The sequence below is a fragment of the Chlorocebus sabaeus genome, chromosome 23 (assembly GCF_047675955.1).
Source record: "Chlorocebus sabaeus isolate Y175 chromosome 23, mChlSab1.0.hap1, whole genome shotgun sequence".
Lineage (NCBI taxonomy): Eukaryota > Metazoa > Chordata > Mammalia > Primates > Cercopithecidae > Chlorocebus > Chlorocebus sabaeus.
Window position 1 is genome coordinate 21,061,085 of NC_132926.1, and position 15,667 is coordinate 21,076,751.

The 15,667-nt window shown below is 33.9% G+C and overlaps 1 protein-coding gene across 3 annotated transcripts in view; it reads left to right on the plus strand.

Moving 5' to 3' along the window:
- GABRB2 (gamma-aminobutyric acid type A receptor subunit beta2) overlaps positions 1–15,667 on the plus strand; it is a 261,064-nt gene that overhangs the window by 217,480 nt on the left and 27,917 nt on the right. For 2 of the 3 annotated variants that reach the window (XM_008015209.3, XM_073010543.1), the window contains one exon: positions 2,746–2,990. In XM_008015209.3, coding sequence (XP_008013400.1) covers positions 2,746–2,990 — 245 coding nt within the window. Of the gene's footprint in view, positions 1–2,745; positions 2,991–7,431; positions 7,546–15,667 lie in introns of all 3 variants that reach the window. The other variant, XM_008015212.3, reaches the window with a different exon arrangement.

Below are 15,667 nucleotides of genomic sequence, written 5' to 3' on the forward strand. Positions count from 1 at the left end.
TTTGTTATTAACTTCAGATAAAGTAAATTAATGGCCTTTTACACAATCTTGTTTATTGTGGATTCTGACTATTCCCTTTAAAATGTTGAATTGTTCACTTTTACCATGAGACCTCAATTCAATCATTACTTTCTTAGAAGAGCCACTCATTTATTATTCAACAAATAATTGTTAAATACCTAACATATACTAATTGTACTAAGCACTGGAGATAGAGCAGTCTTCTGAAAGTTATATCTAGCAGTAAAAGATATACAATAAATTTAATAACCACATAAATTATACAATATGGTAAATCTATGGAAGGATATAAAGCAAGGGGGCATGGGTTTGCTAGGAGTTCAGTTTAGAATAATTAGGGCCGACTTCACTCAGAAGTTGTCATTGGAACTAAGACTTGAAGATTAAGAGCAATGTGGATATCTGGGTGATGATATTCCAGATGACTGCAAAGGCCCTGGGTGGGAGCAATCCAAGAGTGTCAGCAGGAGGCTAATGAGGCCAGGTGAGTTCAGGGGAAGTAGCAAAGACAATGTTAGTGAAAGGGGCCTAAAAGATCACAAAAGGGCTGTCACATAGGGATGGTAGGCCACGGCAAAGTTTTGCTTTTATTTTGAATGAAATAGCCATTGAATGAGCATAAAAGTGGCATGATTTGATTTCTGTTTTAAAGGGATCACTTCAGCTACGGGCTTAAAATTAAATTATGTGACTCAACGATGGAAGGAAGGAGAAAGAATGACCTCTCAGGCTGAGTCAAGCATCTGTGATATATACACTTGCAGTACCATAGACCTTCCCCGTGTTGAGACTAACCACAGTTATAACTTATGTTTACTTAGTTGTGTGACGTCCTTTTCCCCTTCAGCAATGAAAGATCCATGGAAGAAAGGTCCATATCTAGCTTTATATCTGCAGTGTCTTGCATGGGGAATGGTGCTCAGTAAACAGTTGCGGAATGAAAGAATGAATAACATTTGCAAATATCCCATTTTTCCAAAGTTGAAACATGTCTTTTTTGTATCTATTACAGGAAGAATAAATAATTTATTAAGTTTTCAGAAGACATTTTTAAAATGTCTTTATGTGAGCAATTTTTTACTAGGTTCAGAAATACTTTAAAAATGAGATTTAGATAAATAGTAAAATCAGCAATGTCAGTTTTATTATATACGTATGATACACGATCATCCATAGTTGAAATGATGAAGAGAAAATTGAAACTGGAAAATGTCTCAAAATGATGGCTATACAGAAGACATGAGAAATGTAAGATACCTGTATCTAAAGCAAGACCAAGGTTTTATGGGTGTGCTCTGAATCAAATGCTCAGATTTATTTTTTCTGTAGCTGTTTCTTGGTGGAGTATAAAAACAAAATGGAAATTATGACATTATTACTAGTGAGATAAAATTAAATCAGAAAACTATGTCCCCTAAAAATCATAGGAATGAAATTTAACTTTCGCACGTGTTATTGGATAGTGTTTAAGGGCCTGGATTCCTGAGTCAGAAAGATTCTCATTCCAATGGCAGCTCTACGACTTTCCATCTGTGTGAGCTTGACCTCTGATCTTTGTCTATTTTCACGTCACTATTTTGCTACAAAGCTGGACTTTATCATACTCAGGACCTTGGACTTTCAGTGCATTTACCTTCCAGTTACAGCTTAGAGGGAAACTACTTCCCACTGTCAGAGATACCAACTCAACAGGACGAACAATTACAGTCTGACCCAGTGTCACATTTTCCATAAGGAGTCCTAGAATGCATCTGTGTTATTTATCTGGGCATTATATACCTAATTGTTCAGTCCATATACCTGAGGACTATGATTCCTGCTTCTCTGTTACCCTCCACTTCTAATTCCCGAATGTTTATAATCATTTATTTATATTGCCTGTATAATGTATTCTTTAATTTCAATACCCTTGTTATTTTAATTGACTTCACTTTCATCATTCAGTTGGATTACTCTGAAAACCTCTTAACTGGCATTCTTTACTCCTGCCGTGCCTGCTTCTCCCCATCCTCCACACTGCCACCACAGTGATTGTTCTAAAAGCAAATTGCCCCCTTGCTTGAAGCTGGCCCCTGCTCCACATTGCCTTTAATTGTAAGTTCAAACTCCCCCATTAGGCTCTCTGTATGGCTCATAACCTCCACTGTTCTCACGATTCTTCCCATCCTGTCCTGCAATGTACCCACAGTGATTTTCCTGAGATCATGGTAATGGGCTGTGTACTCTCCCCGAAATCCAACCTTGATATAAAAGCTCTCTCTACCAGCAGTCCCCGTAAGTCAAACATGACTTTTGACCCCCAGTTCTGGGTTGCCTGAGTGACTTTCACTCATTCTTCAGAAATCAACTTAAAAGTCTCTATTTCCTAACCTCGTCCCTGCCACATCAGAAAGTTGACCTAGAGTCCTCTCCATATTCTCAACTCTCACCTCACACATGTGCCCATCATAGCATTTAATTCACATTTTAAACCCCCACTAGATATATAACTATGAATACAACAATTTAATTAAAAGAAGTGATCAAAATGCTCAGTGAGCACTGTAAGTTAATTTGTTCCTATCTCTATACCCTATCATAGGGCTGGCATAAAATAATAAGGGCCTAATAAATAGGCTGTGGCATATATGAATGAGAAAATGAATATAGATCACCTTTCCAGCTATTATGAAAGAAGAAAGGAGATAGGAACATTATTACTCTAACTCTCCCATTTTTTTTCAGGAATCACAACTGTCCTCACAATGACCACAATCAACACCCACCTCCGGGAAACTCTCCCTAAAATCCCCTATGTGAAGGCCATTGACATGTACCTGATGGGGTGCTTTGTTTTCGTTTTCATGGCCCTTCTGGAATATGCTTTAGTCAACTACATCTTCTTTGGGAGGGGGCCCCAACGCCAAAAGAAAGCAGCTGAGAAGGCTGCCAGTGCCAACAATGAGAAGATGCGCCTGGACGTCAACAAGGTAAATTCAAAGGGCAAGCCCTCCTTGCTTCTTAAACTCATGGAAGAATGCTAGCAATACAGGTTGATGACCATGTTGAGCAAATAAGGAAACCAAGCCCAGGGAAGAGAATGGGTAATTTTCCCCAAATCACACGAACAATGAATGATGGAAGCACAATTACAGACCAAACTCATGACACAAGATTGGGATGCCCTTTTCATTAACAGGAGGAGGGCTCAAAGATGAGAAGACCTTTATGATTTTTTCCCACATATGAGTATAGTACCTGTAATTATTTATGCTTTTTTCAAATTTATTCACCTAATTTATTTAAAAAGGAAACTTAATGTCACTTCAGTCAGTATTACTTACTAGACAATAGCTTTATATATATATTGTTACATATATATACATATATATGTAACAAATTTAAAAAACTATATCATTAAGTTCTAGTTTATACTAGATGAAGTCTCTGGTCCTGAAATCTGCATTCTCTTTGACTTAAGGAAAGATAAACAAGTATAGAGATGTGTTACAGACCAACCAAGCAACAAACCGAGACTCTTTCTTTGAAGTAATCAGAAGAATATAAGAAGAGTAGGGAGGAAAAGACAAATAATTTTCTCCTTAAATAGTAATGCCTTGCACATACTTATCATTCCAGCATTTGACTATTTGAGGCCACCATTTTGCTTAAGTCAGACATGGTTAAATAATTCCCACAAAACTGTAAACTCTGTTTATTTGTTAAGTCCGTAGTTTTCAATCATGGGTGCCAGTGGAATGACCTGCACAGATTGAAAAAAAAATCCTGAAGCCTTGGTCCCTTCCCCAGAAATTCTGTTTTGATTTTCTTGGAGAAACCATGGGCATCATAATTTTTAAAAGTCCCCTAGGTTATTCTAATCTGCATCCAAATTTGAAAATCACCACTTTAAGGTTTTTGATGGGAGTCCCAGTAGAGCCAGCTCTCTTTACTCTCTATATTAAACTTCACCTGGCTTCCTGTTATAGCACTTTCTGCCCTAACAGAATACTTTTATATGTCTTTTCCCAGAAACCACATTTAGACCTTTAGCAAAAGCCAAAGAAAAGTCTGATTTTCATATCTGTCCTAAATACTGTTTATAAAGTAGTGTGTAATATTGGACCAATAAATTGTTCATCATGATGGGACTAGGAAAACATTAATCCTTTTAAAATATCTGGAATTAGTAATTATAACAAAAACTGATTATTTCTTTGATGTTTTGATATTTCTAACTTCAATTTAATTCCAAGGATAGCAAGGCATAAATAATCTCTACCATTAAGTTGTATTTGGAGCAAACCATATGGAAGCTTCTAACTCAGTAATGTTTTTCACATATCCATAGGTCCAATATTTGGTTTTAGACTATTGTCTAATCCAAGGCATTTCTTGCTTAGAAGATGATATTTGCAACATTGCAAATTTTAAGTATGGCCCTTGGAAACAAAAACACCATAAGGGTCTAGGAAATTGTCAAATTCTTTCCCATACCCAAGGTTTGACTTACTGGAATCTGCCAATAGATTCCAACTTACCATTGTGGTTCTCTCTGGTTGTCAAATGAAAGAGTATTTTCTAAACCTATTTTCTGATTTTCCTGACACGGTTGTCTTAGAGAAGAAAAGAGAATAAATAAATAAATAAATAACACTATCTCATAGAACTTCAGTTTGAAATGAGTCTAAATCAATTGCATAATGCAAGTCTAACTTAATAAGATAACATCTGATCTCTTCACTTTCATCTACCGTATTTTTTATACCAATTTGCATTTAAACGATAAAGTTAAGACCTAGAGAGAGAAGGTTTGATACGAACTGAACCTGCAGAGCTTCAGATAGTTCTAAAATGGAAATAGAGAAAAGTTCACCAGGCAGTTACCCCATAGTGGTGAAAAGCCTATCCTCTTGGCTGAAGGTGGACCCTACAATTCAAGTGATGGAATAGGAGAGAGCGAAAAAGATACCAGAGATTATTCAGTATTTTTCAATGGTTCTCAAAACAGGGGCATTTTTTTCTCCCACAGGATATTAGGCATTGTCTGGAGACATCTTTAGTTGTAAAAACTAGGGGATGAGGTTTACTACTGGTATCTAGTGTGTAGAGGCCCAGGTTGCTGCTATACATTTTGCAGTACACGGGATAGCTTCCCCATAACTTCTTGTTTTCAGACATAAGAAACTGAGGTACTGAAAAAAATAATATCCTTGTCATCTAAATATTCTTTAGCAAAGTTGTTTCTCCATTTTCTTTGAGCAGCATGTGTGAGAATCAAGACATCAGGAGTCATGATTTAGAGCAATAGTTCTGAACAAATATTTTAGAGTCTTTCAAGTTCAATATTTACCTTCCCATTTAACGACTGTGTGACAGTAGACAAAAAATTTGGCCTCTCTGGCCCTTTAGTTTTCTCATCTGTAAAATGGGGTTAATTCCTCTCATAAAGTTATTTATGAACATAATTGTGATAATGTGGAAAGAGGATAATATAGTCCTCAGTACATGGTAGGCACTCAGTAAGTGATAAATATTAATAAAATATTAAAATATAGTAAGTGGTAAGCATTATTACTTTTTAAAATAAAATGTGCAGTCCCCGTACTTATTGGTGATGCTTGTGTATGTGTTCTACATGCTCTACCGTGTGGAATGCAGTAACCTCCCTAAAACAGAGTATTGTTTAGAGGCGAAAGTTTTGTGTTAGAAGTTTCAAAGTCAAATCAAGAAAATCATTTTTCAAAGGGTATTAGCTGTAAAATCTATAGCAAATCAACTGCATCAAACTTTATTAATTATTTCTCAGAGCAGAAAACCTACAACCCATTTTGATTAGATTAAAACAAAACGCTGACCATCAAGCTTTCCAGACTCTCACTGTTTCTTTGTTCACCCAGCATGCAATGTTAGAGGAGGTCCACGTTGCTCCTGATTATGTGGTGCTGTCTTTTGTGTCAGCACCCCATTTCTTATCAAGAATGTCCCTTCTTTTCAACTGTAATTCTATAGTTATTTTTTTTCCAAGATCAAGCACTTATAATCAGCTAAGTGTTGTTGGCTGCTCTGGGAAAATCAGGAGTGGGATTAAATTTTTCACCTTCCTCTGGTGATTTCCTAAAGATGGAAGGAGTATGTCAGATTTTTGAAAGTGATTTTTGAACACATGCTTTGTCCTGAGGTCAGACAGGGTTGAAAACGGGAAGCCTGCCTAAGTGGGAGCCCGGTGTTGATTCAGCAGATACTGCCGCATTTTTTTCAGCCTCTTTTCTGTATTAGCTTCCCTTAAGTTTTTGTTTTAATAAGTGAATTTGCAGCTCTTAAAATAATTTCCATTCTGTCATTTCATCGACGTAAAAGCCTATGTGCCTAAAGAAGGTGAAATAGCCAAGGTCGCATAGCAAGCATTTAAAAGTTCTGATCTGGAGTGAGACTCCATCTCAAAAAAAAAAAAAAAAAAAAAGTTCTGATCTGGATTTTTCTATCCTTCTCCAGTGTACGTACAAGTGTGCTGGCAAATAAAAAATAAATAAATAAAAAGCAAACAAACAAAAACTGAAAAGTTAATTCCATGTTAGTTTATGTATTCCAGCTCGGTTGATTTCACTTGAAAAATCGCAGCTACCTGCACATGAAAGTTTATAAGCAAGTGTCACTTTCACAGTTGTCTTCATTCGACAAGTAGTACAGTCCTAAGATTTTAAAAATAAAATTTAAACCAACATGAGGTCTACTGAATATTTTTTCCAAAGTGTCCTTTGAAGTAGTTTAAACATGATCTTTATTCTAATGCTAGGAGAGTCTTTCCTATGTTCTCTTGCATTCTTCTAGTGGTGTGTGTGTACGTGTGTGTGTGTGTGTGTGTGTCCTAGTGGAATTTGCTTTTGATTGATTTCACCCACTGTTCCTGCCCATAGCTTCAGGTTTCAACTCCCCTTACTTTTCTTTTAAGCTTTATATTGTTTCCTTGTTTATTTTTCTGCCAAATACTAAAAACATGTATATTTGAGAATCAAGTTATTCTTACCTTTTTACCACCATGGTACTTGCACATATCAAATGCACCTGCAGCCAACAGTTTTCTAACTAAAGCTGCGCCACAGAGATCTCCATTTAAGGGTGTTCTTTATTCTGCATTCGTGGGTGCTGTGACTCTTTGTGTTGTCTTTATCCATTGTGTGTAATCTTTTCTAATGCAAAGCCACTAAGATACTTTCAATCAATTTACTTCTACTGCTTGGAATTTGATGTTTTTTTAAAAAACAAAACATTTTTTAAAAACTTATTCAGATTCCCATTCTCTGTTAGCCTTAATCTAAAGGATTTCTAAAGACCAGTAGCATTTATCTATATCCAATTTACTTTAACCATCAGGCCTAATCTAGTAGCATCAATCGACTTAATTAGCACATTCTCTACTTTGTCTTCCAGATTTTTTATAAAGATATTAAACAAAATGGGACCCAATATCGATCCTTGTGGGACCCTACTGGAAACCTCTCCCCAACTAGACGGACTACCAATTACGATTTCTCTCTGTATACGGTTAGATAGCCAGTTTTTAATCCATTTATTTGTATTTCTGTTGGGGCCAATTTGTTTAGCTGTTCCCTTAAAAAAATGTGTGGGGTCTTTGCGGATAACCTATGAACGTGTATCCACAGAGTCTTGGGGATAAGTTAAAATTTTTTCAGGAGACCTTTGTGGGGCTTTCCTAGGTTTAGTTTTTCAGTATAGCTTTGGTGAACCTAAGCTTTGGTGTTTCGCTCAGGAATTATTGTTGTGTTAGGGAAAGAAATTAAATGGATCGTATTTTGAGAATTCTTTTCATTTGTCCTGAGAGGACAAGAGTATCATTATTTCTTAGTTTTGTTGTTGTGCTTGGTTTTTTCAGATGCTTTGGATTGAGTAGGTGGAGAATTAATAATTTCTTTTGTTGGTTAGCTCAGAATTCAGAAATTTGTCTACATTGCTAACTTGTGTCTAAGAATGTTACGCTTGCATCAAGTCCTTGTTGATTTCTTGTTATTTATTTTACAAATAGGTATTGTACTGGCAGGCTCCTCATTACTATAATGACAGATAAAAGCCAATAATTGACATTGTTGCTTACCAAAACTCTTGACTTAAATGAACTCTAAAGAAAGCCTGTTTTTGACTCATCATTTAGTTTCTGAATCCTCATGTGTTGGTGATCTTAATTGGCAAGTTGTCATTCATATTGCTTTCCAAATTGAAGGAGGAAAAAGATAATTGTCACCATTCCACCCTATCATCTACTACTTGTTCAACTCCAGTGTTTAGCAAATGATATTGGATATTCGTGAATCTGTTCTATGAGGACTTGATGCCAGAAGTGCTTCCATTATTATATATTCTAAGTATAAGGCTCTCCCTTAATTTTGTGGCTGTGACTCCAGAATCTTTAATACATCATTGTTGTTGCCTTTGGGGTAAGGGACAGAATGGATAAGCTACTGAATTGCTTCTTTGTTCTGGATTTTGTCACTTTTTGATTTCATTACTTGTGTTATATAGTAGCAAAGTCTAGTAAATAGTAATAATTACATTACAGAAGAGATGTTTGAAATTTTGTTAATCACTATTTTTTGTTCCAATCCCCTAAACATTCCATCACCTACTATGTCTGTGCTCTCAGACTATCTCATTATGTTGTTGCTGCTGTCCTTAGTTTTTAACTTTAGTTACTCTTGTTGAAATTAAAGTAGACTGATTTGATTGGGCATTATTCTGGGTCGATTGTTAATTATGTAGAAGAAAATATGTATGAAAGTTGGATTTATGATGAAAATGATTGAAGAAGGCTGTATTTCTGAAAACCAAAATCAAACACACTACATGATTGTTGTAAAGACTGCATAAAACCACATGAAAATTCAGGATATCCTCAGATGATGAGGATATTTTGAAAATTTGCTCATTGGCGCATTAAATTGTTCAGTTGATGGCTTGAAAGAGTTAATACTCTCTTATCCTATGATTTGAACACTAATTTGTTAAGACCTCTTCCATTATCTCATAAAGTGTCATATTAACAAAAATGTTCAATGAAAATGAATTTTATACATTGAAATATGAATTCTAATGTCTTTTGTTTTTATACTTTTCTATGTTGGGTATGTCTTTCCGCTGTCCTTTGAGTCCTCTTTTAAGTTCACACTATAAAATAAGGTCTAGTATTTGAAAGTGCAAATAACGAGCTTTCTAGTAAACTTGTAACCTGTAAGAGCATCAAGATATATGTCACAATTGCAAAAGGTACTGGGAAGAATAGTGGATTTTATAGTTATATGAACTGGGTTCATATTCAGGCATTATCATTGATAAGCTGTGTGACATTAGACATGTTTAACCTTTCCAAGCTTTCATTCCTCAATTGAAAACTAAAAATCTAATTTCTGTCTTATAGAGCTGCTGAGAAGACTAAGTGAAATAATTATACTAACGGGCTTATGTAGTACCAGGCAAAGGACATTCAAATAATAATTGTAATTATTCTGGAGATGGTGGCAGGGATTGTGTATCTTTCTTAGATTTTATTTAGTTCTATAGCTAATTTTCTGATTACAAAACAAATTCATGGTAGTTCTTAAATTTACACAAAAGATAATGAAAATCACCTGCACACTCCCACACAGATATAATCATTATCAGCATTGCCTTTTATTCACATTTAATGACATATTTTTATATAAAAATCATATTCTACTCCTCTATATACAGTTATTTCCTAATTACCTTTTCATATATTTAAGTATAAGTATACACCATTTCTAATAGCTATAAGATATGTAATTGAATGTGTGTGCCATAATTTATTTAACATATATTCAGTGAGCACCTATTGTTTGATGTTTGCATTGTTTCTAAGTGGTTTTCCATTATAAACAACTATAAAATCAAAATCACATTGCTGACAGGTTTATACACCATTGTTCCGGATATATTTCTTAAAATTGATTTGCTACGTTCAAAGTTATATGACTCTAAAGTGGTGATATATATTGTCTGGTTGTTCCCTAGGAAGGTTCTATAGTAGTTTACATACCTAATAGCCATCTGAGAGTGTGGTAGTACACACACACACACACAAACACATACACACAGTGTATATACACTCAATTACCTCGCACTCCCACAAATGAGGAAGAAACAGAAAACATGTTTAACTCGGTCCAATTGTGATAAATGCTGGAAAAGAGGAGAGAGAGAAGAATCCAAAATCCCGTGTGTAGTCGCTATCCTCTCTTTCCAAAAGCCACAAATAATAAAATGGCAATAGAAAAAGAAAATAAGAACTATCAACACCCAGCTCAAACTGAGGCTGTGCAAAGATGCAGAGATGCATAAGCAGGTCCAGTAATTAGTGCAAGCAGAATCAAAAGAAATCTACCTAAATTATAATTGAACATATGAGAAAACCCAGAAGCAATGTCTCCATCAAGATGAAGCATCTAAACAAAGAAAAAGTGTGACAACTATGCGAGAAAACTACCACATGGGGAAGGCAAGGAGAAGACCTCAGTATGCAAAAGACAGATAATGACCTTTATATTTTTAAAAAGTATATTGTGGCCGGGTGCAGTGGGCTCATGCCTGTAATCCCATCACTTTGGGAGGCTGAGGAGGGCAGATCACTTGAGGTCAGGAGTTCTAGACCAGGCTGGCCAACATGGTGAAAATACATCTCTGCTTATGATACAAAAAATTAGCTGGGTGTGATGGTGGGCACTTGTAATCCCAGCTACTAGGGAGGCTGAGGCAGAAGAATGCTTGAACCCGGGGGCTGGAGGTTGCAGTGAGCTGAGATCACGCCACTGCACTCCAACCTGGACAACAGAGCAAGATAACATCTCAAAAAAAAAAAAAAAAAAAAAAAAAAAAGAGTGTATTTCAAGATACTAAAAGTGTGTTTAAAAGTATCTCAAAAGTATATTTAAAAAGTGTATTTCAAGATAAATTAAAACTTCCTGTAACAAAATATTCTCTCACCAAAATTGAAAGAATATGTGAAACAAAAATCAAAAATAAAATAATAAACAAGAAGAGATTAAAAGAGGGAAAACGAAAGCAAAGCAATCCTTATAGAAACTAACAAATCAATCTAAAACAGTAAGAAAGATAATCAGTTGGGCCAAAAAATCAAGGCAGTAACACAAAGTTCAGGTTGTAGTAAATCATGCCAAATGCAGAGGAAAAAGTTTTATAGATAAAAATCTCTTAGAAGAAGCATAATAAATATACAGAACAGGTACTGTGGATCAACCATGCAGAACCTTAGTGTTAGCAAAGAATGGAAAACATGGAATAGAAAAAAATATTTAAGTCTAATGTCAGAATCTAATTATAAAAATGGTGATAATAATAAACAGTTCTTCACCAGGCACAGTGATTCATACCTTGAGTTCCCAGCACTTTGGGAGACTGAGGCAGGCAGATCACTTGATCCTAGGAGTTCAAGACCAGCCTGGGCAACATGGTAAAATCTTGTCTAGAAAAAATACAGAAATTATCTGGGTATGGTGGCACATGCCTGTAGTCCCAGCTACAAGGGAGGCAGAGGCAGGAGAATTGTTTGAGTCTCGAAGGTGGAGGTTGCAGTGAGCCAAGACTGCACCATTGCTCTCCAGCCTGGGTGAAAGAGGGAGACTCTATCTCAAAATATTAATAATAATAACAATAATAAACTTTTCTTGAATACCTACTACGTGCTTAGACAATTTACATATATTACGTCAGTCTTTATCATTACGCCATATTGTTATCATTATATTCTTATGAGTAGTGAGCTGAGACCCGCAGAACATGATTAACTTTCTTAGTATTAAGTAGCTAAGCAGTAGTTGAACAGAAAATATGACTACAGAACCTACATACTTAACTACTATGCTGTACATTCTGTATTTGTACATATATGTCATGAAAGTAATTAATCCCCCTAATTACCAGGTTGTTCCCTGGAAAAATTTTGCTGTACCTATTAGCACCATTTGAAATTAATTAATAATTGCATTAATTAATTTATTTACAGGTATGTATAACAAGTTTAAAAGGATGTAATGGGTTCCAAGATTAAAAATTATACAACGTATTTAACTACTTATTATATTCCTCTGAAATTACTGAACTTCCAGTAAGAAAAAGTGGATGCCCTACAAGGAGAAAAGAAAGTTAGCTTTTAATATACTCCACAGTAATATTAAATATTGTTAGACAATGGAAAATTTCTTATAAGTTTCTGAAGGGGAGAAAGTATAACCTAAGTTATTACTATTGATTCATAATGACAAATGAAAGATACTTTATCCTCAATTTGCAAGGCATTAAGGAATAGCATCTATGAGTCCTTATTTGTGGGAAATAATATTGTAATATAACAATCTAGACTCAAGTAAAAGGTAGTCAAAATTAGGAACTTTGGAACAGGAAAGACCGGTATGCTAGCATTTAGAACTAAAGATAATGTGTAGAACCTGCACGTTATGCACATGTACCCTAGAACTTAAAGTATAATAATAATAATAATAATAATAATAATAAAAAGATAATGTGTAGAACTAAAGCTATACACGTCCAGGAGTTAAGGTTTCCAAATAAAAGCGAATTGAAATATTTTAAAAACTAGATACTAAATATGTGTAAAAACAGTGAAACAGGAAAATAATCTTATAATATAAATTAAAATTATGCAGTGGTATTTTTGAGGAGAGAGGAGATGTTTGTTTGCTAATTTATGACAAGAACTTAGTATTTACTCTTTTATTTTTAGAGCTTATGAATCCAGAAGTTAAAGATTAATAATAAAATTAGCATAGATAACATAGATTCCCATTATGACAGTGTTTCTCAAGGGATCTGTCGCAGATTGCCAACATGACAGTCACTTGGGACATCTGCCTAAAAGTAGATTCTAGCTGAGACAGTATAGATCAAAATCTTTAGTGGGGAAAGCTTAGTAATCTACATTTCTCTATGCCCCAGGTTTCAGTGGTATACACTACAGCATGACAGCCTGAGGACCATTATAGTAGAAGATGTAATAACTGATAATAAATCTTACAGAAACCCTTCATAACCTGAAGGAAATGAAGAAAGATGCAGATGATGTAGCTAAATCTTGATGTCAGAAATAGAAATAAGGATGACTGCAATGCTAATTTAGAGCACAAATTCAGATGACAAAATTAAGGCCAAATTCTTTGTGTAGAGCATATATCAACTCATCTATGGAAAGAATACATTCTCAGATTGAATCTAGCAACCAACCCAACAAAATGCTTTTTAATAGAGATATTTCTAAAGTAAAGGTATTAGAAACTGTTCTAAATAAAGTCATGGGAAAAAACAAATGAGGCAATTACAAATCTGAAGAAAGCTGAGAATTGATCATTATTACTACATAAAGATGAATTTAAGGTAAAAGTATCACAACCAAGAGATAGTTTTATAATCATAATTACCATCCCAAATAAAGATATGATCATTATAAATCATATAATTCAAATAAAAATACATCCAAATAAATTGAAGTGATAGGAAATCAAAGGAGGAAATGACATAAATGTTAAGTGGTATAATTATAAAGTTTACTATTTGTATAAACTCTTTTATGTACAAGTCACGTGTCAAAGATACAATAAAAATAAAAATTAAATTGAAGAACATTTAGAAAATAATATTAATTTTAAATACTACATAATTAATCCTCAGTTGTGTGGTTAAATTAGTTAACAATGAGATGGCCATAGCTTAAAACATCTCTCTAGCAAGTAGTTTTCAAAACTGAATTACACATACAATTTAAGAAGTTAGAAAAAGTCGAGCAACAAAATACCTAAATAAAGCAGAAGGAAAAATCAAGATCAATTATAAATTAGCAAAGTAGAAAATCAAAATAAAATAACCCACAAGTAAAATAAAGACATAATCGATAAAGGAAAAGGTTATTAAGGAAGCAAAGAGGAAGACAATATGAATATACCAAAGCAGTAATTTTTAAAAGCATAATAATTAAACATTGAGGGGAAATTAAAAGAAAACTATGCAAAGATCTTAGAAAATGTGAATATATAATTCATGATACCCTTAGAAAATATGAATTAGAATAAAATTAGCCTAGGTGAAATAGAAAAGAAAAACAGACCAATTAACCAAAGATGAACTTAACAAAATTGACAGAAAAATATAACTCCCGCTCAAAAAGAGCATCTAGGTCAGAAGATTTCAACAATGAATTCTATCAAACATGAAAATGCAAATACCTCTAGTGGTATTTAAAATCTCGTAAATAATAGCAAAGAGAAAGAAAAACTTCCAAATGATTTAGATGGTCACACACTATAAATAAGGTACCAAAACTATATTTCAAAAACAAAAGTATGTGAAGGAAACAATGGATCCACTTCACTGGTGAACATTAGTGGGGAAAATTTTTTGAAATTAATTTTTCAACTAAAATCCACAAAACACAGAAAGCAAACTACATCATAACCACAGAGTGCTATTTCAGATGATAAGGGTAATATTTTCCATATAGATGAGTTGAAAGGGTGAAAAACTTTATATATATGTATATAAAATATATTTAATCTATTTTTATATTAAACCATTTCCATAGATACCGAAAAGGACATTAACAAAAATTGACAAAAATTTAGTATTCTTTCTTGGTTATAAATTTAAAATCTCTTAGGAAATTAGAAAGTGAAGAATGCTTCCTTGCCTGGGTCTCTCTCTTTATTTCTCTTTATCTACCTGTCTTATGAAAAACTCTGACTCTTGCCTCTTGGCTTAGGATGGAACAGTTCAGGCCAGAATGAGAAACGGATGCCTGCCATCACCACTATTGTTTAATTAAAAAAAAAAAAAAAAAAAAAACTAGCTAATAAAATTACCTTAGGGAAAGTAAGGAATATTGGAAAAGGATAAGAAATAATTTTACTCTCAAACAAGAACAACAATTTATTCAAACAAAATTTAAGGGAATTAACTGGGAAAGACTTAGAAACAACATGAGAAGTTGGGAAGTTCCCACAGCTTTTTCCTATATGGAGAATATATAAACAATAATAAAAATATAATGGAAGGGAAGAAAAGAGCCCTTTTCCCAGTAATAAGGTTTTAATAAAAGAAAACTTGGTGTTTTAAGTATTTTTAAAAGGTAAAATTTATAAGAGATCAGTTTTTTCTAAAGTATCCTATGAACTTTGTGTAATGTCATTGGAAGGGAAGAAAAGAGCCATTTTCCCAGTAATAAAATTTTAATACAAGAAAACTTTGTGTTTCTTAAAGTATTTTTAAAGGTAAAATTTATAAGAGATCAGTTTTTTCTAAAGTATTCTATGAACTTTGTGAATGTCATTTTGATGTTATTTCCTTGGTGGTTTATTTTAGAAATTTGACCCAAGAATTCTAAAGTTTATTTGAAAGAAAAGTATGTATGTGAGGAATCCAGAAAGTGAAAAATTTTAGAGAAGAATTTTTGCACTAGAAGTTTCAATGACTGATAAAATCACAGCAGTGAATGCAATATAGCACTGGCCCAATGTTCTCTATGTGAAGGAAACATAAATTAACTTAGAAGCATAACAAATTTAAGTTCTTAATAAAAATATAATTTCACATCATTGGAAATCTTTGAATTATG